This window comes from Calidris pugnax, unplaced genomic scaffold, assembly GCF_001431845.1.
Source record: "Calidris pugnax isolate Ruff unplaced genomic scaffold, ASM143184v1 scaffold63, whole genome shotgun sequence".
Classification (NCBI taxonomy): Eukaryota; Metazoa; Chordata; class Aves; order Charadriiformes; family Scolopacidae; genus Calidris; species Calidris pugnax.
Genome location: NW_015090852.1, coordinates 8855370 through 8883167, shown reverse-complemented (window position 1 = coordinate 8883167; position 27798 = coordinate 8855370). Strand labels below are relative to the sequence as shown.

Below are 27798 nucleotides of genomic sequence, written 5' to 3'. Positions count from 1 at the left end.
GTGCTTAACATCCTTAAAAATAAGAGCTGAAATTTTGCATAAATATTGCTAGAGCAGATGTTGTTTCAATGCTTAGTTGTGTATTTATCTTCTCTTCTGGTTAACAGGTCTTGTAAACAAGTGAGCAGAAATACCACATCGGTATATACAGGATTAGACTTTCATTGTGAATTTCTTCTGTAGTAATTCTTAAGATTTATTCTTTACAACTGTTTTGATCATCTACTTCCAGAAACTCTGGAGAGTCCCCTCATGGTTTTCTTTCACTTTTTCTCCCTGCCTCTCTGCATTCTTACACACACACATTAAAGAGATTTCTACAAGAGCTTGCTTTTGATTTTTAAGAGTGAGAAACACAAGAGAGAATGTAATTACTGACACCAATTAGCCAAATATTATAAAATTGGCCGTACAGCCACAAAAATGCTCTAAAAACAAATGCAAATCTTATATCATAATTTTTTACAAAAAACCAATAAAGCTAGAGATTCTCACTGCCTCGCTAAGTGATGAGTACCTCTGAAGTGGACAATCTGGGCTTGTGACAATTTAGCAAGTATATCCGGAAAGAAAAAACAATAAATAAAGAATTTCAGGAAAGATTGTGATAATTAACCAGTTATCATTAAAGCTATTACATTAATTAGGCCAGTCCTCTTTATCAGTGATCTGGACAAGGGGATCAAGTGCACCCTCGGTCAGTTTGCAGACAACACCAAGTTGGGTGGGAGCATTGAACTGCAGGAGGGTAGAAAGGCTTTGCAGAGGGATCTGGACAGGCTGGATGGATGGGCTGAGGCCAGTGGGATGAGGTTCAACAAGGCCAAATGCCAGGTCCTGCACTTGGGTCACAACAACCCCATGCAGCGCTACAGGCTTGGGGAAGAGTGGCTGGAGAGCTGCCTGGCAGAAAAGGACCTGGGGTGTTTTTTGACAGCTGAGTATGAGCCAGCAGTGTGCCCAGGTGGCCAAAAAGGCCAGCAGCATCCTGGCCTGTGTCATGGTGAGTAGGACTTGGGAGGCGATCATCCCCCTGTACTGGGCACTGATGAGGCTGCACCTGGAATGCTGTGTCCAGTTTTGGGACCCTCACTACAAGAGGGACATTGAGGTGCTGGAGCGGGTCCAGAGAAGGGCAACGAAGCTGGTGAGGGGTCTGGAGCACAAGTCTTACAAGGAGCAGCTGAGGGAACTGGGGTTGTTTAGCCTGGAGAAAAGGAGGCTGAAGGGAGACCTTATCTGTCTCTACAACTATCTGAAAGGAGGTTGTAGAGAGGCGGGGGTCAGTCTCTTCTCCCAAGTCACAGGCAACAGGTCAAGAGAAAATGGCCTCAAGTTGCACCAGGGGAGGTTTAGATTGGATATTAGTAGAAATTTTTACACTGAAAAGTGTTATTAAGCATTGGAACAGGCTGCCCAGGGAAGTGGTCGAGGCACCATCCCTGGTGGTATTTAAAAGGCGGGTAAACATAGTGCTTAGAGATATAGTTTAGTGATGGGTTTATGTCAGTGTTAGGTTGATGGCTGGACTAGATGATCTGAAAGGTCCCTTCCAAACTAGGCAATTCTGTGAATCTATGAAGAGAAAGGATGTTTGCATGGGCAACGCAGTTAAATGCCACCTGAGAAAATTTGAGTTTCTCAATTTCTGCCAGAAAGCTCCTGTTTATATTTGGCAGGTTATTTAAACCATACTTTTCACATGTGGTTGTTAACTGTAGTCTCATTTTCTGGATGCTTGCACTTGAGTTTTAATTCACAAAATTATTGGGTACTTACTGTTGCAGCAGAAAACAGGCAAAGTAGTGTTTCAAATCTCAGATTTCTCAGTTATTAATATTTTGAAAAAACAGATCCTAGGTATCTCAAAACACTCAGAAATCATAGTATCTCCCTCTGCCTTGCACCCCTTATGTAGAAGGGGTTTGTCACCACCCCTGTACCTTACCCTGGGTACTGGCAAAGTGAGCATTAGAATTTGTGAAGTATTGAGATACCGTAGTGACAGGAACAACAGGGGGAAAAAAAATTAAAAAAGGAAATCAATATGAATCTCTGCAGTAGAATTTGAATAAAGTACAGTAAACACCATGTCCACACAGTGGGTCTAAAAAAGGTATTAAGTAGCTGAAATATTGAACAGGTCTGGAGGTCTGTGAAGCAAATTTTACAGTCATATAATTAATATAATTAATATATACATCAGCTTGTCAAACCAATTGCTTATTAAATGCAGTATTTCCTATCTTTTCAGGTTTGGACATTATAACCCCAATAATGTTCTTTTAATGAGGATTTTTTGAGCCCAACGTATAATTAGCCTGATTTTAGCTGAATCAGAGCTTTTGTAAAAGCTTTAGACACTCTCTGGAAATGCAAGTTAGTGCCTTTATATATGCTGACAAAACTAATTAAGTTTCCCTCCCTGTGTTGTAATTTTCTGAACAAATCTCAGTCTGATTGTGTAACTGTTAGACATTCGCCAAGTTTGACCAAATTATCTGATCAAATTCAGAAGAAAAACAACTAGATGCGGTTGTCAGTTTTATGGAACAGACATCAAATTGCCATGTTTTACCAAGCACACACTGATTTAAATCTCATTTCAAGTCTTTTCATGGAGGAACAGAATCCCAATTCATTTAATTTTGTACTGTGGCAATTTTAGCTTTGTTTGTTATTCTCCCATTGAAATCTAAACAAATGACTGGGCTAGCAAGCAGACCCCAATATACAAGAAAATAAGAACTCATTCCACTGCCTTAGCAAAGCTCAAAAAGATTATTTGTCTGGACATGTAGCGTGTGGTTTTGATCTGTTTCGGATACATACACACTCAACAGACGGATACATAGACATTCAACAGAGCAATATGTGCTTTTTTACTTTTTGTTATACATAGCCTATTGGCATCATTAAGAAAATCTATCCTTATGGAGCTTTGTTGCTAAAAATCATTAACCTGGGGCAACCAGAAGCTTGACCTATAAATAAATAACTTAAATCTATACCGTAGGTAGTTTAATTACTTGTATGATTGTATTAGTAAATGGAGTGGCTTAGTTTTGTATATTAGTAATCATATTTGGGAAAAAACGGTGCTGAAGTCCTTTTGTGTTTTGTAAGGCTCACAGTATTTCATTTGATAAATTACTGTTCGCAGTCTACCTTTTACCACACATGGGCAAAAGACAAAGAAGCTATTATCCTCAGAAGTATTCATTTAGGTACCTCACTCTTACTGATTTCATCTAAAACCTTTGAGGATCTAGGCGGAACGCTCACCACTTGTGTCTCTGTGCACACAGAGGTCAGACGCAGCTTTAGACTTTGCCTCCCAGATAAAACGCACCATGATAACAGCTGTTATCTTATTGAATTCAGGGTTTATGCAGCCTAGACATAGCGGTCAGCAGGCCTGGTTGGTACAGGAAGGTTTGTTGCCCTCGGAAAAAGAGGCACAACAGATGCAACTGTGCCTTGCGCTACTTCTAAGCTCTCCCCCAGAAGCGTTCCTGCCGCAGGCATTGTGCGTGTGGGGAAGCTGCTGGGGTTCAGCTCTCCACCTCCCTCCCAGGTACCGACAGTGGTTTTCTCACCAGCACACATACATAGATCAAAGGGCACGGAACGAATTCAGAACAGAACAGTCTGGTCCAGAAACCCTTTCAGAATTCCAGAAACATAACAAAATACATAGCTATATTTCATTTTTCTATTTAGAAATTCGATTATTTCCTTTAAAAATGAACATAAAAACAGAAAAAAAAAGCTTCAAGCCTGGCAAGAAATTTAACGAGCAGCTACTGCTGGTTTGTTTGGGGGTCTATAACAAACTCCCACCACAAGAGTGATTATCACTCTTGTGATAAGAGGAACCTGTAACAAAGGGTACAAACATTTACACACAGAGCTGCCTGAGTTTTAAAAATATGGATGAAGGCAAAATATTAAGCATGAGCATTCATTTGATTTTCTAAGTGTTAGTGCTCACAGTCTCACATCTTTTGTATTTCTTGGCTGTGACATTTCAGGTGACTAAATTCTGTTGCATACATACAGGAGTATTTAGAAATAACGCCTTTTAATTTCACGCACACAAGAATTGACTCCAAAACCAGCTGCATATTTATCCAATCAGGCAAAGAAAAAGTGACTCTCTTGCCAATCTCTGTTTACCAGCACAGCTCAAATTTTCATTAGGCATGATCATCCCATGGGGGGAAAGGTGAGCGAAGGTCCAATGGTTAATATTCACTATCTTCCTTCATAGAGTCAATGAGCAAATAAAGACATTTAGCCTGCAGCCCCAGAAAAACCTAGACCAGCTACAAGAGTTACCAATGGTAGCTTGTACCCGAGTTAAATTCAGTGCAATATTTATTGTGACTCACTGTTTTAAATCATCTTGGATCAATGGTGTAAATCTTAAACAATTAGCGAATGAGTTTTCAGACAGATGCCTTACGTCAAGCTCTGAATAGTTTCTTTTATTTTACCTTTTTTCGTTCGTTTTAAATAGTTTTTATTGAAGTAAGCAGAGGATTACACTCTTCAATGCTCAAACTGTGCTCAGTGCTTGTATCTGTCTTCCAGACTGAACTTGTATTACTCTGCAGCCTGTTAGATAATTCATATTCTGTCACAGTGTGCATTCAACTTATTATATGATTATTTAAATATAAGCTTCTTTGTCTGCGTTTTATCATGTGTTACAAATGTTAGAAGTCAAGGCATTTGATCAAAATCTTCATGCAGATTGAATATTGCCAAAGAAAATCAAACCTGAAATTGTAACCCTGCAACTTAGATTAACATTTGCTTTTGGAAGTTTGTGTTTAGAATTCATCAAGAAAAGAAATGTTGCCATCCTTTTCTTAAAAAAAAAAAATATAAAATTTAAAAAGCGCTTCTTCATAGACAGATTAAATACATAAATGTAATTGTCTCCCTCCTTGAAGGTTAGTGATCTTTTATACAAGTTTGTACACAGATGTATTCTGTGAGTCCTTCAATACCTACCCATTGAACTTGTGCCTGGGGAGCTATACTCTGTAAAATAGAAATTCAGAACTGGGATGCCCTGTTTTCCAGTTCACTTCTGCAGCTGCCTGTTAGGGGAGCCATAGACAATCCATCTATAATCTATATCTTTTCACATCTATTTACCAGTAGTAGTTTTAATGCTTTTAACCTAGTCAGGATACAGTGGGATTTCCCCTCTGCACAGGTGCTGCATGGACCTTCATTTCTAGTGTGTTTTGGTGCCAGGACTGGTGCTAGTAAGTTCAGCGCCAAGCTTGGAGCTGGAGGGAAGTAAAACGTAGAAAGAATTTATTGAAAAGGATAAAGTTCTGATGGGGCTGAACATTGCTGTCCCCAAGAACCAATCTGCCTCTGGTCTTTATAGCTGAAATACTGATTTCTCAATACCTATCTTACGTGATTGTTATGCAGACTAAAGAAACTGTGTGCGTATAGGGGTTTGGATGTAAGAGGAACAGACTCTGCTTCAAATGGCTCCAAATTTAAATCCAGAATAATTCTCTTTAAATCAATCCAGAATCCCACTGCTGCAACTCAAGGCAAAGCATGGCTTAACATATGTAAGAAAAGCAAGGCAAGATTACAAACAAAATTACACGTTATCAGGACTGCTTCTCATATGATGCAAAACACTGATTCCACTCACCTGGAAGGAAACATCTGATGACTTATACGTGTAACGCGATACTGATATCCTGGGTCTTTTAAACCTGAGAAAAGACAACATGAATATGCGTATTAATGCATTCATTCCAAAATACATGGCTGATACGGGGTTACACAGACAATTGTTCACAAAATATCATGGAATGGTATTATTTTTTAATGAGATACTGGATTTGAAGGAGAAAAAGGTTAATATCTCTCTAGGGAGAGGATATTTTACTCAGAATAAACATGTTGGAACACAAACACTGTATTTAACAAACATATGAAGAGCACAGAGGAGAAGGTGAAAACATAGGATGCTTTCTCTATATAGTTATTATACAGATCTACAGAGTTAGTGTGGCACGCCTAGGTTGGGGATCAAGTCTCAAGCTGCTTTTAGTACTGCTGCCTACAAAGTGTGTGGAAATGGAAGAACCTGCAGGAGGAATAGACTGGAGGGGCACTGGTGAGAGCTCAAGGACATTATCTCAGTGTCTCTGTGCTGGAAGGAAGACTTCTGTGAACAGGATGGGGATTGTGAATTTGCTAACACCTGGGGGGAGGTTGTGGAAGCTGAAGAAAATAACAGGTTATAAATCAACCAGAGAATGAGGCATAGAAAAGGGGGGTAGTTAGCATAGTTAACATCTTATTAAGAGGCACCAGTTTCTTAACAGATGGCAGCTCTTCACTTCAGAAGGTTTAGTCTGATGACCTGGTGATCAGACTTGCTTTCTCCAAAGTGAAAAGAAATGGTTCTGTAGCAACATTTATACACCTGACCTTTAATAGAACAATTTTTCCCAGCAAGGTGAAGGATTGGATTGGAGCAAAGACATTGCTCTACTCTTGATCTTGCCCAGGTGTCAGCTTCAAAGCTGCTATTCCAAGGCTGTCTAAACTGCTTTAATTGCAAGTGCTGCAATCCCTCTTCTCCCAATTCCCAGCAATTTAGTCCCACACCTCTAGCAATCTCTCAGGCCCTCTCAGCTTGACCTTTCATTGAACCATTTCAGATCCAACTCAGCAGGACACTAACAAAAAAAGAATAGTTTTCTGCTGTGTTAGTTCTGTGATATGAATCAGCAACGGGTTGAGCAAGCAGGAGAGCACCCCAGGAGAGCTGGGACAAGGCTGCCATGCAACTGTAGCACATCTGTGGGACCAGTATTCTCCTCTCTCCTTCATTAGGTCATTCATGTTATAGTCTAGCAAGTTGCCAGTATTTTTACCAGAAAAAGCCATGCAATGTCAAATAGATGAGCAGGTGGACAATAAGGGAAACTTAAAAAAAAAAAAAAAAAGTTCTATACTCTTCCTGAAATAGTTAAAAAACCACTAATCTACAAAAAAGCCAAAACAATTCTGTAAGATTCTCTTGTGCTGAAGCAGAATCCTAACTTTTTACAGATGGCAAAACTAGGATTCTGCGTACAGCACCAAAATGAACAGTGGTGATGGATGTGAGCAGAGTGCATTTCAAAACAGAGTGAATACAATTTCTAGGGTCTTCCGTATTTTTGGTGCTGTATCATGGGAGAGTTCTGAACAACTAAATATTGGGAAATTCATGAAAAGTTAAACAAGTAACGTTATTTGTTTTCTTTAGACGGATGATTTAAAAATGGTTAATATTTGATAGCACAATGCTAAATATTTTAATATAGTATATTGCAGTTGGTTAGAAATAGATCAAAAAGATACAAAGTAAGCTCCACTAGATAAACTTTTATTAGGTACATGAAATAGAACATAAAGCTTGATAGCAATTACCATTTAATCTATTCACATTTGGAAACGTATTGAAGGGGAAACTTATAACACAGTTAGTTGTTATGAATTATTAAATGTTCATTTGAACAGTGATGAGCAGGACTGCTTTTCCTCTGAAAAATCTGTCACGCTTTCCTTTTAAGCTTTCTCAGTGGCCATAACTTCTATGTAATTTGCCCGCTCACTGCCTTTTTATGAGGACAGAAATAAAGAGATCAGTAGCGCTACAGACACGCCCAGATGGCACATTTTTATGAAGGGGCCTTAAAAGGATCAATTAGGAGTAAGTAAAGTAATCTCCATGCTAACTTAACTGCAGATAAGAACTACTGACCTGAGGCAATTAAAGATAGTCAACACTACCTATCTTGACCCTGAAGCAACTGATGGCATTGCTGACACCAGCACAGGCTGATTATTAAGACTTCAGTAGTTATTAGTTTTGCTTCCTTTACACACGTGCAAATACAAGTCTCCCAAGAGATCTTTCTGTTTACAGTGACCAATATGAAAACCGAGTTTAGTTTAGAAGGAAGCGTTTTAATTAAACACTTAACAGAAGTACCTTTTTACGTTTCCCAATTCCCACTTCATCCTGTTTTCTGACCATCTTACCTAGCCTGTCTTAGCGCTGGTCTTCAAAACCTTTCAGTCGGTGAGCTGTGTGTTTATCTTCATGCTTGCATGCCTGCAGACAGTAGAAAATTAGAAAGCCTTTACTGAGTTAAACCAGAGATCAGTTTACCCCAGTGTCCTCTATTTGACAGTAGTGGGCTTGAGTGATATTCCATTCAGCATAGACATCCAAATTCTAGGAAGCTACAGCATACGGATTTTCTTATCCAAAGAGTTCATCAGTATCTTCATATTTAATTGGTCTCAATGAGCTTGTCATCCACTAATTTGCCTAATCACTTCTTGAGACATTCATACTTTTGTTATCCAAACATCCTGGTCTCACAACTAAGCACAATGTAATAATAATAATAATAATTTCTTTGCTTTAACTGGCTGGCTGACGATTTCATCTGGTACTTCCTTGTTCTTTGGAGGAAGACAAAATAAGAATAAATGAATAATCATTTCCAGTTCACCTTTTCCATAATATTTGTGAGTTTTCAGATGCCTATTTTATCTTCCTTCCATCTATCTTCTCTTTCTTATGCTGAAAAAAACCGTAATTTTGTAATCTTTCCATTTACAGGAACTGCACATACCTATGATTGCTCTTTATTCTACCCTTTTCAGTAGTACTATATACCTTTTTAATATGCAGGACTTAATGCAGCATTCAAGAGATGGGCACATCATGAAGTTATATGGTGACATTGTGACGTTTTCCATTTCATTCTTTTTTTCCTATCCTAAAAAAATTCAAGAATTTATTTGCCATTTTGACTGATGAAGATCATTGATTCAATGTTTTCAATAAAATGCCCTGAACTACTCTTACGGTCCCTTTTCTAAATGGTAAAAGCCAAGTATCTATAGGGGTACATTACTCTTGAACACAGGATTTCATCTACTGTTTTATTGTGCTGTCACCCAGCACCTTAAAAATTTTCCTGAAGTTCTTTACAGCCGCAATACTTCTGTAATATGAGCAAACTTTATTACATTACTCTTCACTTAATTTTCTAGCACAATTCTACATGGGTAAGTCCTGACACAGTTCTTACAGGACTGAGAAGTAGTCTCTGACATTTATCCTTACCCTGTTTCCTATTATTCAATCCATGATTATTCCATGAAAAACACAACCCAAAAACCTCTTATTGTTTTCTTTGAATAACACTACTGAGGGATCTTGTGAAATACCTTTTGAAGATTCAGATGCATTATAAAATTGATCATTTGCTTCAATATGCTTACCGATTCCTTAAAAAAAAATCTACTAGTTTTGTACACAGTTATTTACCTCTATAAAAAGTTCACTCTTCCATGTTCATTCTTCTCTCTGCTAATTCTGTTCTTCATTACAATTTCCATCAACTGCTTGCTGCAGAATTTTTACTTGCTAGTCTTTAGTTCCTCTCATTCTCCTTGGAGCTCTTCATAAAAACCACATCAGCCATAGTCACTTCTTAGAGTTAATCAAGCCTGTCTTGGCAATTAAATTAGTAAAACCACAGGTAACAATCAAAAATTTGTTTCTGTGTTTTTTCAAAATTCTTGGATCAATATTATTTGCTTCTGGTGATCTAATGCAACAGACTATCTTCCATCATTTAAAAATGGTTTGTATAAACTTCAAGACAAACCTCCAAAGCATGTTCCCATCAACATAGCCTGGTAACCTCCTAAAGCTTTTCCATAGTTAATACTTCATGGATTTTTCCCTTCCCTACTTTACATGCCATTTGTTTGCCCTAGAGACTTCCTAGAAAGTTTCTGTTTCTGAAAATTTATCACTAATTTTTTTACTTTATTACATTGTTCTATTATTTCTAGCCTTCTCTGGTACTTCAGTGTGTTCTTATAGCTAAATTCTGAAAGTCTGTACTCTTTTTTTGCCCTTCATTTCATCATAATTTCAACATTTTTCTTTACTGTTTGTAAATGTATTTCTTTATAAAGTTTTCTATTACTCTGCTGCTAACAATGCAATTTTTATAAAAATATTTTAAAATAGTAGTCTTTTATTTATATACTCACTTAACTTTGCATCTGTGATATGACCAGCTCACCATATAATCTACAAGCATTCTGCCCCTTTAGCTCCTCCGTGCATTTCTTTCTAATGAGCGCCTACATGATCATCTCCTCATCCCCTAGATCCATACCCCTGAGACATATACTAACCCTTCCAGTAACTTCAAATTAATCTGAAAGTTAAGCATCCAAGTAATTTTGACAAGGAACAAAAGCTTGGTCTTATAAAAGCCAGTCCAGCTTTTTGTCAGATCTTTGACTACTACCCTTTACCGCACAAATTTTATTCAAGCTGTTCATGCGAGTAACAACTATGAAAGTGAACACAGCATTAGAGGATTCAGCCAATATATATTTAGAGGGGTCTGATAGCCCATACAAAAGTACCATGATGTTCTGTAAAATATTAATGGTATTGTTCTTTCAGTTTCTTTCATCCCTGCACAACTTTGAGCTATGATTTTGTTGATTACAAACTCTTCTTCTCTCACATTGGACTATAGTCAATGGCAAAATCATTAAAAGAGACTTTTAATGGAAGCCAAGTCAAGCCTGTTCTAATTATCTTGGCTTCTAAAGAGAATAATTAAATTGTTAATAAAACTTTTACCTATAATCATCAGGTGAGAAGAGAAAGATGTGACAGTGCTGGAAGTTTAAAGATTTCTACAGAGAAGGGGAAAGAGTTTGATTGTAATTCAGTTGTTGGTAATTAATGTCTATAGAAGATTACTTATAACTGAAACCAACTTGAAATAGTTATATTAAAGAGACCGTGTTCATTAACATCACTGATTTTAATATACAGCTGGGGTCCAAAGTGATTAAAGCAGTATGCCCAAGGCTATTTTGTCTTTTAATAACTACAAGTTATAAAATGGACAAGTACTTCTATATATGCTATTTTTTTCTTCCCAATGACTATCTGTCTATTTGTTCAGATGGAGGTAGAAAACCATGCAATAACAAATGCACTGATACCAGTAGCTGAATCTAGAAACAGTATTTTGATTTGTACTCCTCTTTGCAGATCAATCTACCCACTTTACTCCCCTTCTAGCAACTGAGTGGAGTAACTTTCCAAACCTTTCATGTTTCAGACGTTTACCACACCTGTGTATTTCCCAAATGTACAAAGAATAAAGCATGACAAAATTTGCCTGTGGACAAACCAAAATACTGCTCCAGTTTGTGGAGACAGTGGCCAAGCTGTATATTGAGCACCTCTGAACCACCAAAGACCTTTCTGCACCTTTCTGCAACACCTACGTGCTAGCCCCTGCTCTTACTCTATTTCCTGCTTAAATTTGAAGTTTTTTCCAATGGATCCAAAAATCTATTACTGCATTTCAAAACTACTAGGTTATAAGGAGCTCATCCATCATCTCTTTGGAGGAGGAATTCTCCCTTGAATAGTTATTTAGGTTAGCCTTAAGAAATAGCACTAAGCAGCTATAGGTCGGGGTACACAAGGGCTAGAATCAGAAGAGCTACCAGCTTTGTTACTCATTTACACTAACCAGTCCCATATACATGGACAGGTGCAGGAGGAACAAACACCTCCTGTACCCTCAGTATAGAAATAACTGTCCATAGGAGACAAATCAGCAGGTTGTTCTGTTAATGAGATGCTGCATCACTGAGCTCTGAATGTTACACATACTTTAAATGGGAAATGAACTTCCCTTTAAAGCCAGAAGATCCTTGAAATAGGACTCTTACTTTGAAGAGTTTAGAATTTCATTTCCAAGGAGAGTAAAGAGAGCTTCACCACATGTAGCTCTTTAAAGAGCTGAAGCTGCATTTTGAGAGTGAGGCAATAAGCACTGACTAGCATCCAAGGAGAACAAGTTACTCTCACAAGGTTCAGAAACCTGGCTTACTTCCTACTGATATCAAGAACAGGAGAATCCCACTATAAGATTTAAACTGGGGCTGTTAGCGCAAGGAAATTCATATTGAGGGCAAACATAGCATCCTTAAATCAGCCCCATTATGTTGGCATTATGCAGCAAAGTGCAGCTCTCTGCAAGGAGGCTTCAGTTCTCAGAAAAAGCATCCTATTCCGTATATCTTTACAGACAGATTACAATAGTGTATTGCAACACAAATGTCTCAAAAATTGAGCCAGATGTTTTGAAATGCTTCAAATTGCATATGCACACATGCCAGTTGGTACACAACTAAGGAGAAACATGAAAGGCTGCATGTACCTAGCGTAATTACTGCAAGGTTTGAAAATTTGGGTCAAGATTTAAACCACCTATCAAAATAAAGCCATATACTGCTCTATTTTTTCAGCAACGACCTGAGAGCTTTGCTAGTTGATGCAAAATCATTACCAATTTAAAACACAACTGAAAAGATGCTTAGAGAAGTGCACTCCAGTTATATCTTCTCTTTTATTCAGTGGCAACATGACAACTTAGCAATGATGCTGCAGCCCACGCTGCTCTGCACCATTAGAAGACCTTGACTGTTTTGCAAATATAAAACATTGAGCCAGCCAAGATGTGTTGAGCACCTCCCTCACCTCCTCCCACTCACCCTGGCTTTGGTCCAGACCTCCCTGTTCCAGTTCCAACCTCTTCCCTTTAGCACTCATCTTTCTCTTTCAGCCCAGCAGCTACTCATTCTGTAGCTTTCTTGCAGTCTTCAGAAAACCATCATCCCACTCAGATCTGCCATGTTTCCACTTAAGAAATGCTGTCTCACAAAGGCAGCAATAAACCTTTGCATTTCACACTCCTCTCATGCTCTCAATTCACTGAGCTTGTGTTTTAAACCTGAGCATGAACCATGCTGGAGTCTCTGCTGCCCAAGACAACTCATCTGTGCAGAGATTGGCCTCACATGCTGGCTAGCCACACTTACTACATGGCTTCGCGTAGCAGGAGGCGGCTTGGTGTTTAGTCTCAGTGTTTGACCCCTCACAAGGGTCTAGGCATAGACCAGTCCTACAAAAAGTCATCCTACCTAGAATTAGAGCCTTTTCTCATCCTCCAATATCATGCGCGCCTGTCAGTTGGCTCTCTACACAGGCATGCAGCAAACACTGGCTCCCACTGTAGGAGGCAACATAAAGGAATACACACAATTCTGGAGGAGTTGTGATTGGAGATGTCAGATTTCCATTGCCATCGCTGCCAAGACTGCTCAAAGAGGACGAGCATGTGATGGGAGTTGTGGGGATTTAGGTTTTGTAAGGTATGGGTATGCAAGGAGAGTGCAAAGGGCAGAGGACAGGACTGGACCCAGAGATAAACTTCTCAGAAAATACAGCTTCATCATCCAAATTCTGTTTACCAGAAATCTGTTTCCATTTTCTCTGAAAGTTCTACAAAGAAATACACTAGGATATTATGTTTTAAAATATACTCGGACATTGTATTTTAAAAGAATATACAACATTCTAGAAGTACATATTTATAAAAATTGAGCATTTTTTGTGTGACACCCTCCTTCTCTAAACCAAAGGTGAGTATATGAGTTTGTTTTGTTATATGCACAGCTTCTCAGGAGCATGAGAAAACGAGCAGGGTCTTGGCTTTTCTGGCTTAAGTATGAGTGGAAGACTTTCAGTAAACACAATTATTTCTTTTCATCATTAATTTTAAGGGTATTGATACAATATATCCTAGGAATATATAACACATGGATTATAGAGTAATTTATTTTGTCTAGATTAATGGAGATGTCTTTGTTATTTTCAACCCTGACATGACTTCAAAATATAAAAATTGGAGAAAATAGTTTAAAATAAAATAAAGCAAGTACTTTGAAGTGAAATCATATTTTGCAGTTATCTATTCCATGAGGATCTCAGGTTATTTCAGTCTTCACTAATAATTAAATTTTAACACCTTTGTGCATCAGGACTGATAAACAGCAGTATAAGTATGTTAATCAGCACATCAAAAGTAATGCAAGAACCACATAAAGCACAGAGGGAAACAGTTCTTACTCACAAGCGTCTGTTAACCCTGGGCTTTTTAATGTCCTGAATTATCTTAACATTTTGTCATGGCAAGCAATATCAACGTCCATGGTTGGGCATTATCTTTAGTTCATATGCATATAGAAAGAACTTTTCAGACATTAACCCAAACAAACACATGTTGAGTGCTCTCTTTCTAAGTCTAAGCCAGGTCTATTATTCAGATGTTTTCTACATTATAGCAAAACTGTATAGTTGATAAAATGAGATTAATGCAGTCCTGTTCCTATTGCAATAACTTAGTAGTAGCCCGCATAATAATAGTGAAAAATATGTAGGTTGCCTGTCTGCAGTCTTCATCTGTATTGGTCAATGTCTGATACTGAATTATGCATTCTAACTGCGTACTTATCAAAACATCGCTTTTGAAAAGACAAATAAATAATAAAAGCCTTTGAAATTTTGTTAAGAGGCAACATAATCAGATAAAAAAAGACAGTTATTTTGTGTTTCAATGTGAGCATCTTTTGGACATTTTTGCTGAATGGTGTGATATTATAAGTCAGTTCAAAAAGTGTTCTCAGCTAAAACACTGGCGAAGCCTGTCACATTGGTTACACCTCCATAGCACATTGCAGAAAAACTAATGTGCCTGAAGAGGTTTGTGTTGGAAAGCGAGCATCTATTATCTGTTTTCCCATCTAATGGCTGCTCTGTCATAAAGATAAATGCACAATGATACCTAGAGAAAGTCTGCATGTAGCAATAAATATTGTTGATGAAAACTATTGTGAAGCAGCTAATAGTTTTAATTATTTGATACATTAATTTATTAGATTTCATTTTTGCTGAGTGTTACATGCCAGCTGTTTGAGTTATCTTATTGATATTCAGATGAAAAGAGTAGGAGAGTACAGCATTACATCAATTAAAATCCCACTTACAGGAGAGCATATTATCATCCGGTATGTTTCAGAAAGGAATTATGATATAAGAATCTGCCTGTTGAGTGTCATTTTTTAATTTTACTCTCATAATTAAAAATAGAAAATGACAGATAATATTTTTAAAGGCCAAGGTAAAGCACAGGGGATAAAAAACATTTGCAAATCTTTGCCATGTTCCTGATACCTGAGTATGAAGCTGGTAAAGTTCTGGCTGGTGAGATTAGAAGGAGGTTGCATATGACACTTAAGTGGACAAGATTGTGTATTCCTTTTTTAACCTTCATTGCTTATAAGTCTTTTTATAACTGAGAGTCTCCAATCTCCCCTGGGAACAGTAATCAACCCTGATGTTGCATTTATCTAAAAAACAGTGCAACCTAGTAAATAGAAGTGGAATTCCCAAGACCTGTGTTTCTTTCATTCTTCTGTTAGCGTAGGCAAATCATTTGACTTTCCTTGGCATCAGCATCGCCACTGTTCACTGGCAATAACAACTCTTACTCTGAAGAGCTTTGAGAGACCTACAGGGCACTGGTTTTATCCCCGTTCTAAAGCTAGCTCAACAAAAACACTCTGAAGCATTTCATCCACATTCAAAACAATAAGTCAATGTAGAGTCAGAAAGAAGATCTCCTGATTCCCATCACTGTTGCTTTAACAAACAAACAAAAAATATCCTTCACATTTCGCATGTTTTGTAGGAACTATATAAATGTTTTATCTTCACCTTTGCATTGTAACTAATGTTCACATAAACTCTGAATGTTCCTCTCCTGAGAGATTCTACTCCATTTACTTTGCACATTGGTGGTTTGGTCTCCTATAGTATAGTATTTTGCTGGTATCTTAAATCTCTCTGTTTTGAAAAATGCACACAAGGAAGAGGAATACATAACGACATATAAAGACAACTTGGCTTTACTTGTGGTCGCTATAACATAGCTGATTATAAGTCACATTTATGTAGGTGTGACTCCCTTTTTTTAGTTACATACCTATTCCATTTTAATATCTTTGATATTTATGATAGCATATTTTTAAGACTGTTGCTGTTACCATAACAAATGCCATTTTATGAAGTTTAGAAGATGATGATAACCTACGTTTCCAGTAGATTTTGTTACTAATTTCTCAAAATGCCCCATACAATTTTCTTTCAGCCGAAGCAGCAAGGAGAGTTTGCAACTTTCAAATTATTTTAGATCACAAATATCTTTAGAATAGCAGTTCAAAATTTATCTTGATATGAATAGAACATCTGTGTAATAAATAAATACAACTAAGTGTGACTTTAAAAACTAGCCATTACAATACAAAATTATTAGTTTGAATTCAAAGAATTTTTCTACCATGTTTGCCATACACAGCAAGTATTGTAAAATAAATTTTGCAGAAAAACTGATTATTAAAAATTTAGCTCTTCCTTAACACCAAAACCAGGACACATGTTATTAAGATACAACAACTATGCTGCTTTGGGTAATAAAAAATTTTAGATAACACATTAGTCTCCTCTTCTTTATCAAACGCATCATGGACACTTTTGCTCAAATTGACATAGAGTACACAAACATGCAGAAATGTATCATATATTTGGGGAGCAAAAAATTAGGAGAAAATTTTTTTTAAATACCGTTATTAAGTAACATAAGATTACAATTTAATCTTAAAGTTCGCTGATTATAATTTTAAGTTTTGTCCACTTCAGGATCCAGGGCCACATATCTGTTTTGAGGAATACCAATACATCCAATATTTGTCCTTAGATTAGTGCTATCATGGAATTAATATCATTATTAATAGAAGCCACCAACACATTCTCACACTCTGTCTCTCCCTTTCCTTAAAAAAATTAGTAAAATAATTATTAGAACAATGCTAATCTCCTAAAGCATTAGAAAATCTTTTCAGTTGTGACTTTTCTCTGGTTTTGCTGCCAAATAAAGTAATATGCGTGTGGGACTATTCCACGGCTTTTAAAAGGCTTCAATGCAGCACTCATTGGTAAGAATGGCAGGAAGAGAAACTTTTGTCATTGTAAACAAAGAGAAATTATTTGTGTTCTTCTGTGTCCAAAACATTATTCGAAGTCTAACACCCTAGCGGCTAAGTATGCAGGAACATTCAGCATTTTATATAATTCATAATCTTGTGTTGGAATTACTGACCTTTGCATGCTCCTGCTGTGGTGTGCTCTCCAGGGTTTCTTCTGCCTTTTTGTGCTCTGTAAAAGTGATTCTTGTTGCAGCTCTGTGTAATAGTTTTTGGGAACCTTTTAAGAAAATACTGTTGACATGCATGAAGCTGAAAATGCTGCTGTTCAGGCAAAGCCATTCTGCTGAACTTTTTGATAGCACTGAAGTGCCTGACCATAGGTGTCCAGTGCCACTGCTAAGGGGCAATGGTGGTTGGTGGTTCTGCAAGGAGACAGCAAGACAGAACCAGAAGGGGACTGGTGGGGGAGAAAAGGGGACAGGGGGGTAAGCAAGGCAAGGGGCTCCCCAGCACAGGGTCCCTCCCACAGCACCCAAGCCAACCAAGCCAATCTAAGCAGCTCCAATGGTGTTGGCAGGGTCAGTCACCACTTGCAGACCGCCAGGCAAGCCTGTAGTGGTGAGGCAGGTCTGGTGTCACACCAGGATGTCATATGTGCAAGGTCAGGATGGGCCAAGGCCACCAGGTCACTCAGGCAAAGACCAAGGCCAGGGCCTGAGTTCAGAGGCAATCCCAAACTAGTGGGCAGAGGGGGCTTTAGTGGAGGCATCAGATGAGGCTTCTCACAGCCCTTGCTGACAACTAAGGGGTTTCCACAGGAGCCACATCCAGTGTTGCTGAGGGACCAGAGCAGAGGTCGAACACTGTCAGGGAAGCTGAGCGGAGGGCCTGCAGGCAGGGCGGCTGCAGGCAGCCCACATCCCAGGGCCACAGCACCTGCCTGAAACAGGCAGCCATCCCCCTAACAGGCATCCTGCCACCACTCCCACAAGCCTAAATCTCTCGTAGGTCTTAGGACATACCTGCCAGCCCCATGTAAATGTCTGAAACACCCTCTGGCACCTCTAATGGCAGCAGCTGCTTGTATTTAGGGAACTAATTACCACCATCCAACTGTTCAGAGGGCCTTTTGATGACAACTTCATTTTCTGCATCTGAGGAGCTTTTGTGCTTAACCACTCTTTATTGATAGTGGTTGCATCCAAACCCTGACCTTGCTGTTGGCACTAGACAAAAAAAAACCCTGTAGTTTCAATTGCTTCACTCCCTAGTTAAGGAAAGAGAAGACAGATCATGTAAGAATGTTCATTTATCTCCAGGAAGATAGAAATAACGACACTGCAGCTTACAGCTTTGTAAGTGGAATATGAATGATAGCAATATGTAGTCCCTTTTGAGCAACTAAAGATACGATGTAGCTTATTGCTCTCCTGAGATTATCCTAAAATATGAGGGTCATACCAACTCAATGGCGCTCCTACATAAGCAAAGCAATAAAAAGAATGGGGATTTTTTCCCCCCACACTTTGGGAATCACCCTCTTTTGGAGAAGTATAAAATTGGAACCATCAAAATCAGAAAACTGAAAGGTTAATCAATCATTTCCTGAAACCATAGAAGATTGGAAGGCATTATCTCAACCATAATTCTTAGATAACTAAATCTGGATTTGTTTTCAGCCATTTTAACACGCAATCTTGTGTTGTTTCTGCCAAAGCTATTGTGGCTTCTCCATCAGGCAGGAGTATAAATTCCAAAATTCAGTTCTCCCCCTTGTCCTTTTGACAGATGTATTTTTTGTCATGATCTTTTATTAATTAAATCCACGGATTTTAGATTGAGAATAGAGATGGAAAATGAGAAAGCATAGACACAACCTCTGAAATAGAGTCACTTCTACCTCTGTTCTTACACCATGGCTAAAATATAATTTGTTCTGTACAGGATTTTGTACTTTTGGTAGTGAAATGTAATCAACTAAGTTTACCCATGTGGATGCTAGGATAAATTGGTACCTATTTACAGGAGGAAGGAATCACCATCCATTCTGTGGCTGTGCACTAGGGAGAACTCTGAATAGTAGCTGCATCTTCTTGTAGAAATTCTGAAGTGTTTTCCTGCAATTTGATTAGAACTGGCTTAGCTTTGAAGCAAGAATTGTGCAGAAAGAACAGAAATTACATGCAGGCAAACAATCTAAACATTCCACCAGAAATTTTCGGCAAACACAGTACCTATTCATTTAGTCCCTGGTAACTTAATAAAACTGGTTTGATTAAAAAAAAAAACAAAAACAAAAACAAGTGTCATTTCAAATGTGCCTCTAATGGGCATTTCTAAGACAAGTCAAGATGAAGATGTCTGCCTTCAGAAACCACTCTCACTTGGTCAATGTTTATTTCCTTGTATTGTTGGCAATATAATTAATCACAACATTGTTTCAATTCTGCACAGGAGATCTTTGTATTAATGTTTGTCATTTTATGACCATAATTTTGACACAGTAAGATATGCTTTAGGCTTGTACTTGTCTACACTGATTTATTTTGTCTTAACTTCAGAATGTGCCTTGGTAGATAAGCACAAACCAGCTTTCTTTTCATGCTATCAGAGCATCTACCTCGTCTTGATTAGACAGTATCCTAAGATAGTTTTACTGATCCTACTACAGCAAATGATGAATTAGCTTCACTTCAAAAAAAACAAATCACTATGAATATCTCATTGAAAAGAGCAATAGCTGTTTTTCATATCAAGTATGTCTGTGGTTTAAAACCACTGAAGAAGTCTGATCAACACTGACAGGTGTATTCGTCGTAGCAAAACATTTAAAAACCGTTTGGCAGTAACTGACAACAATAAATTAAATTCTAATAATAATCTAAAAGAGTAGATCTAATTGGAAAACGGACAGGGGAGAAATCTAAGTGACAAAACATCCAAGTCAGTTATTACCCACTGGTTATTCAAATGAATAAGATACTTAAGTTATAAAAATTTGAGGTTTTGTCCTGTGCTGTGCAACAGTAACTGTAACAACAATAGTTGTAACCTTTCAGAAGAAGCCCAACTGCTTACAAGTTTCCCCCATGCGCTTATATCCTCATTTCTGATATTTACTTTGTATGGACAAAATCTCATTAGTCAGTGAAGCCCCACATAGAGATCTTTAACACATAACAAATATATATTGCATTTTTAGGATTGTTTCCAAATAGGGGAAATAATTTGTTGCTGCTAACTCTGGCAATTTGAAAATATTTTGATTGTGGACACATATTCTGATAGAATCGGAAACAATTTTAAACCTTTGCATTTGAATGAAACTAAGTGTTTTGCATTCCCCAATTCCATTAATGTCTATTTGACAAAGTGTGGGAAAAATATTACTAATGCCTTCATGACTGCAGAGGTTTTCTTGTGCATGTATGTGTAGATGTCTGTATTCTTACTAGGCATACGCACAAGCTTCCTCATTTGTTGCAATTTCATTTATATTCTGTGACTGTTTTTACCATTTATTGATTAAATGATCACATTTTTAAAGAATAATGCATGCACAGAATCTTTATAGTATTCATAGGAACTAATTCTGCACTATGCTTGGCCTGAATTTACTGAGCTTATTTATGTAGTGAGATGAAACCTCCTAATTTTTTCATGGCATTTCAATGTGCTGTTCACAACTCTCTATATATAGACAACCACTCCATATATTGAAGCTACCTATGAACATCATTACTGAAAACAGGGGTTTCACCTATGCTTGGTTTTTGACTCACTTATTATGCCGAGACAGAATATTCTGTTTGCTGTGTGCTGAAAACTTCCTCGTAAATGAATTCAGGTAAAATTCTTTACTAGATAAGAAATACCAAGGAAACAGATGCATTAGAGAAAAAAAACAGCCAAGAATAATTTCCTCAGCCACTAGACCTGTATGCTTTCGAAGTTATGAGGTGGAATCCAAGGTCAAAAAATTCTCATGATTTCAGTAGTGCCATTCACAGAAACTACTGACAAACAGTATGGAAAATTCACTGCAGCAGAAGTAGGGTCAAAGCTTGCATCAGTGCTTTAGAATAGACCAAAATGTATAATATATTCAGAGCTGTCAACCCACCAACCTGTCCAGGGACTATAATACTCATGACCTGGGAGACAAAAAAGGAGAAAAGCGAAGAGATGGTTTGAAAAAGAGAGAGGGAGAGAGAAGGCTTTCATAAATGATACAACAAAAAGAGCACACTGAAGAAAAATAGTGATGGGAGAGATCATACAAAATATTGCTTGAAATGAAAGACTTCTGAATTCAAGAAAGGAAGCAAGGACCTCTAATAAAAAGCTTCTTTCTGAGACTTTATCATTAATGGTCTTTACGCTGTTACCACAATGAACATTTCATAGTAAATCCAGATTTTGATGCAAAAAGTGAATACCACCTATCTAGATCAAAAAAAGGGCATCCTTTTAAATATGTTCATTTCTTTATTTTAAGTTCATAGCCTGCCCTTACTCATATTCATGATGCTACTGTAGGCAAGCTGTACAAAAAATTAAGGTAGCACAAAGAAAGGTACAAAATGTATTTTCTCCCCTCTTGGATGGTGTCCAGGAAAGACAGGAGGCTAAAAGAAATTGTGTTTAAGTCCAGTAGTGTACTGGGTTTTTATCTGAGCTGTAGGCAGACCAAAAGCCATGTGCACATGCTCTGAAACTGGCCAGAGCAGTAAGCAGAAAGAACAAAAGCCTACAGCACAGTGCTGTGCCAGAGGTGCCAGATCGAAGAGAGCAAGATTTGCATTTGTGTTACTGTGTCCATGTTGCTGCTTCAGAACTAAAATCAGCCACAGTTGTCTATCTGCCTTCTTTCAAGAAGCTGCAAAGGTATTAAAGTTGGGTTTTGGACAGACTCAGAAATTGTCATGTATTATTCAGATTTGAACATTTAAGAGGAAAGTAGACATTTGTCAAACAACTATGCTACTCTCAATACCTTTCATTAAATACCCAATATAAATTCTATGAAAGACTAGCACATGACTTCACCCTTGAACTGCTTGAGTTGGTTGAAAGACTGGATATTTTCCCCTTGCTTTCCTTTCTATTCCATTTCCAAGTGTAGTAACATTGGAATTACAAATCAAGAATATTTTCTGACTTGTGGTAAGGCATCTTTCATCATCATTCATAGAGGTCTTATCCTAAAAGAGAGGCTTTGATATTTCGTTAATTTTTACTTTGGAAACTATCTTTACATTTTAATTAAAAAATAATAATGTCTCTTGATAACTGCAGGGTTTTATTGGTTTGGAAAGGGGTGGGGTGTTGCCCCAAGAATAGAAAAGCTTCAAAGAGCTATCCATTTTCATGTACGGCTTTTTGCTGTCTCCTTTGTATAGGGTTTTAAGGATCCCACAGCTTAGATTGTAAATTGATGAATTATGAAATTAACATTAAAAAATTTCCTTTATTTAAATATTTCACTTCCCACAGTAGCACAGATCTGGAGTCCATGCTCAGAAACATCCCTCAAAAATGCCTGCAAAGCTCTCCAGAGCAAATCAGCCATCTCTGCTTTGTTTCTTAAATAATCAATTTGATGTCCTGTCTTATAGTTAAAGAAGGTCTGCCAGCAAACCCACCACTAGTTCAACCACACAAGTCTTAATAGTCATGTGTCATTACTTCAGAATTAGTTCTTTTACTCGCATCACTTCTCCATGTTTCATTCTTTGACCAGAACTTGATACCTGATGCCTTTCAGATTAATTCCAACTAGTTTTTCAGTATTACTGATGAAGATAAGGCAGAGGTGATTCAACACCTCTGAGCAGTGGAGGCAATATTTCACTGCTTGAAATATAAAAAGGGGCAAGGACATGGAAGACAGGAGAAAGTGTGAGGGGTACAACAGGCAGGAAAGCCAGCATTGCTTTGGCCTGGCTCAGGACCCCTGCTGCTTGGGGAAAGAAAGAGGCCATGGGCCAGGCACATGCTGGGGCTCCACCAGCCCTGCCTGCGTCCACCGGCACCCGCTGCAGCAGCTCTCCTTGGGCTTCAACACAGATCAAGGGGTCTGCAAGGTCCTGGCCTTTACTGCCTTGCTCAGCAGCTCCCAGGTCACCGCCTTCTCTGAATAAAGCCTAGAGCAACTCCTGAAATAAAATGTGTTGTAACATGTATCCTGGCAAACTGCTCTGTTAACATTAGAAATATTGTTAACTTTCATAACAACAATTACTATACTTGCCTTGCTTTTGTCTTGGCTGCATGTTGGCTACTTTTGTTGAAGGTATAAATTTTGTTTTAAATTCCAGTGAAAGTACTTTTCTTTATGCTGTTCATATGCTACACTCATTAGCTGTAGCTAATCCAATTCCTAAATTGAATAAACATAATTAGGTAATATTGAAGTTTTAAAAGTAATCCTGACCATGTTTTCAGGAAGGTGGAAATGGTATTAGAGTTGGTCAGAATAAAATTAAAACAAAATCAGCAAAAAATAGATAACAGCATTTCATAACATTTTCAGAATTGTTTCATTTAACTTCAATCACCCCAGTTGCTATCTACATGATACATATATGTGTGTACGTGTGTGTGTGCAAGAGAAAGAGATACAAGGAAGAAAGTAAGGAAAGGAAAGCTGTGACAATACAGGATTGATAATTCAAGAATTTTCAGGTACATAATATTTTGCTGAGAACATTAAAATCTACCTTTTTTTTTACTTTAATGCGTTTCTGTGGGCAAACTTAAAAAGCATGCAAGAACGACAAAGGAGAAGCTTTTGATCCACCCCTTCTTTAAGTACATTTTAAAATTTTCTAATGAGAAATAATTGGTGCTGATTTAAGAATCAGCATCTATAACATTGTATCCAGAATTTTGTAGACAGCAATGATCAGACACACTTGATAGCACCCTGCATCAGTGTGTCAGACAGAACAGCCAGCACGTAGCAGAACGCCACTTCAGCCACCCATCTCCAACAATCTGTAACTACAGATCAGAATCTGGGCTGATGGCCTCTTAAAACAACAGGCTATAGCTGTCAAAATACGTTCAAAAATGGGACAACTATTGGAAAACAAATACTTGGGAAAATTTGGATAATATATTCCGGGCCAAAGTGAAATATCTCATCTGCTATTAAGAAGTGGTATCTATTTAACTATTGAATTCCACTCAATATTCAAGGCAAACAATGGTCAGTATTGATGGGACAGATATTTCACCCTTTCCACTGCCTGAACTGTAGGAAGCACCCCAGCAATGAGTAGTCTAGCACAAACAGATTCTGTACTTGTACCATCAGATAAAGTATTTTGAGTTTGCATTTGATACAGATAAATATATACCATATGAATAATAAAGTCAACTTTAAAGTTACATATCCCCAGGAATAAGAGATGTAACTCAAATACTGACTTAAAAATCTTTTTTGTTTATTTTTTTGGCCTATTATATTTTTCTGGGTTGTTAATCTCATCACATTTATTTGGTGGTGATTTACTGGTCCTTGTATATAATATAAACACTGGTTTTGGTATATATAGAACATTAAAATCCAGACATGGCTGTCATCAATAATATGTGCTGTTTGTTGTACTTTAATATTCAAATTTTGACATTTGAAACAGGACAACAAAGTTGAATCCATAGTTCTTAGTAAAAACTTTTGATTGCCAAAGGAATCACTGAAAAAAATTATTTAACTGTTCTCTCTCATTTACATCTATGAGTTTCTAACACACTGGTCCATTTGGATGCAGAACATTAGAAAGCAATTGCCACAGAGTCTTTCTAGAGTGAGAAAGTTATTTTTCTGAAAGCAAGCCAGGACAGATAAGATTACAAGTAAGGTTGCTGGTGCACAAAATTGTATAGATTTATGGAAAATTGCATCACTTAGGAACTTGGACTACTTCAATTTTAGTTCTCATAATATTTAGGTTGCTTTTAAAAATAAGTAAATTAACATTTTACAACTCTACTTTTTTGTAGCAATAAATAGAAATGTTTAAAGTAAAATTAACAATATTTTCCCTATTATGAATTATTCCGGATATTCACAGACTAAGGTATGCATAAACAGCATGTAACTTTGTGTCTGCTTCTAAACCAAATAATCTTTTCCCCAATTGTCTGAGCGAAAATTTGTACTCTTATATTCTGCCTAGATAGTAGGTGCAGGATCTTTACTAAAATTGCTTTTCCTTTGGGAGACAGAGCTGTAATCTAGCACATATTCTACTAGTGATATCATCTGGAATAAAACACGGTTTGACACATTTAAGTAGTATGTTCCTCCTATGTCTACATATTTACCTCGTGAAATATTTCTACTGATATTAAGTAATACAAAGTAAAGCTGTCAATTTTTCAAACACGATATTATGAAGCTCTAAAAACTTTGCCTGTATGATTTCCTCTTAACTCTGTTGTCAAATCTGACTTCTGAAGTTATTATATCAGGCTACAATATCTAACTGAAATCTTTTTAGGACGCCAGTTACCCTTGTACCAAAGTAGCAAATCTAATTAAGAAGAAATATTTGATCTGTAATGGAAATAACAACATTATCTCTTATTTCCATATGTATATACCATATAATCCCCATCAAATAGCATGCCGAATTTCCTGCCTATGCTTGCCTTATCTTTTTCGTGTAATTTTTTCAGATCATTAATGCAGTTCTTGATTATAAAACCCTGCCTTCTCATGCAGATCTTTTTACTTCAGCAAAACCATGTTGCATTAACCACTGTTAAAGCTCTATATACATTGCCCCTTTCAAATAATAACACACCCACCTACTGTTCCAATTCAGTAGTAACTATAAAAATGCAGGCACTGGCACAAGGCAGGTATTAATATTCATATTATTTCATTATTAATCATTATTCATATAAATGCATTAATTAATATTATCATAGTCAGTGGTCTGAAGTGAATTATATGGTTCTCCAAGACTACAGCCGTAAAAAAAAAAAAAAAAAAAAGGATGAGAACATATCAAATAAAATAAAAAATTCAAACTTGATTAAAAAAATACATCCCCTCTTGACATCCCTCGGGAAGCGGGGGGAGGTAGTATTTGAATTCTGGGTTTAGTGCAGAGTTTCTCCTGTAGAGGTACTTACACGTAATTCTGCTTTTCTTCCCCTCCCTCCCCTGCTATCTTGCAGCAAACGTGTGTGACAACGAGCTACTGCATTGCCAGAACGGAGGAACGTGCGTCAACAACGTGCGGTGCCAGTGCCCTCCGGCTTACACTGGCATTTTGTGCGAGAAGCTGAAGTGTGAAAGGGACCCGGGAGGCTGCGGCCACAACTCCGCCCAGGGGACAATGTCACACGGGCCTCTGGTGCTGCTGACCGCTCTACTGGGAGCCACTGGGCTCTGCGTGTGCTAGACTCCCCATGGTCGACGGCATCCCATTCAGACTGCTTCAAATGAACGTGCCACACGACAACAAAACAAAATCCAAGCGTTTGCTACTGAAATTTAAAAAGGAAAAAAAAAAAAAAAAAGAGAGAAAGAATAAGTAATCGCATACAAACTGAGAAGGCCTAACTGAACTAAGCCATATTAATCAGTTACGGACAGGGCTCTGAGTCAAGACTGGTCACCTCTGACTCGAGGCAAGTCGGCAGCTGCCTGTTCTGTCAAATCAATGCTAGCTGCAAAGCTCACACAGGACTGAAACGGCTTTGACAGCCCCCAGAATGGGAAGAGAATTTAAAAAACATTTGCTACTCCTATACGGTGCGCTACTGTACCTCCGCCCGGTGTGTGGACCGACCAAATAAAGGCATTCTTTGCTGTCAGTGCATTGTGGGTATAAGGAAATCTGTAAAAGCTGCCATATTGGCCTGCTTCAGTCCCCGAATCCTTTCCAACCTGTGCTTTAGTGAACGTTGCTCTGTAACCCTTGTTGGTTGAAAGATTTCTTTGTCTGATGTTAGTGATGCACATGTGTAACAGCCCCCCAATAAAACTCAAGCCAGTCATATCCTTGTATACCTTAGCAGCACTGCATCAGTAAGATGCTGTGTTCACCTACTGTACAAGAGTGGCTATAGGACAAAAAGTGTATTTATCCTTTTGTATTCAAATGAAGTTATTTTTCTTGAAATAATGTACAATGTAGATTTTTTGTATTATTGCCTATTTGTGTTACCAGACAATTTGTTAATGTATTTAATTCTAATCAGATAAGAGAAAAATATTACTTTTTATTTAGTCCTTTTCCTTTTCCTTTCATTTAATTGTGCAGAGATTTCTCTGTATGGGCAACGTGCTGGCATCAAAGAATATCAGTTTACATATATAACGAGTGTAATAAGATTCCACCAAAGGACATTCTAAATGTTTTCTTGTTGCTTTAACACTGGAAGATTTCAAAGAATAAAAATTCCTGCATAAACAGTTCCAGGATGATGTATTGCTATTTCTTAAGACCTTTTCAGAAAACAAAAAAGTTCTGATCATTTTATCTCCTAGCATGTGGAAGAAAAACAGATTCAACAGTGGAAATGGCATCATAACAATCTAACCTGATTTTATATTTACTACTCTCATTTTTGCAAACAATTTTAAATGTAAAGCTTATCATTTGTTTGAGAAAAACTTCATCAAATCCCAAATTTGGAAAAGGTATGAAAAGTTAATAGTTTTCATCTTTGTTCTCTCGATTCATCACAGAAATTATTCCAAGACTAATTTACAAGCTATTACAGAAGCTAGTCTTTAATTCATACCATTTTTGTGGATTCTGGCAGTAATGA

General features: G+C 37.5%; 1 protein-coding gene across 10 annotated transcripts in view; it reads left to right on the top strand.

The window, feature by feature from the left end:
* The window catches only part of NTNG1 (netrin G1), a 159020-nt gene extending 131577 nt beyond the window's left edge, over positions 1-27443 (top strand). For all 10 annotated transcript variants that reach the window (XM_014943560.1, XM_014943551.1, XM_014943556.1 and 7 more), the window contains one exon: positions 26197-27443. In XM_014943560.1, the coding sequence (XP_014799046.1) occupies positions 26197-26423 (227 nt within the window). In that variant the 3' untranslated portion in view covers positions 26424-27443. The remainder of the gene's footprint in view (positions 1-26196) is intronic.
* The last annotated feature ends 355 nt before the right edge of the window (positions 27444-27798 follow it).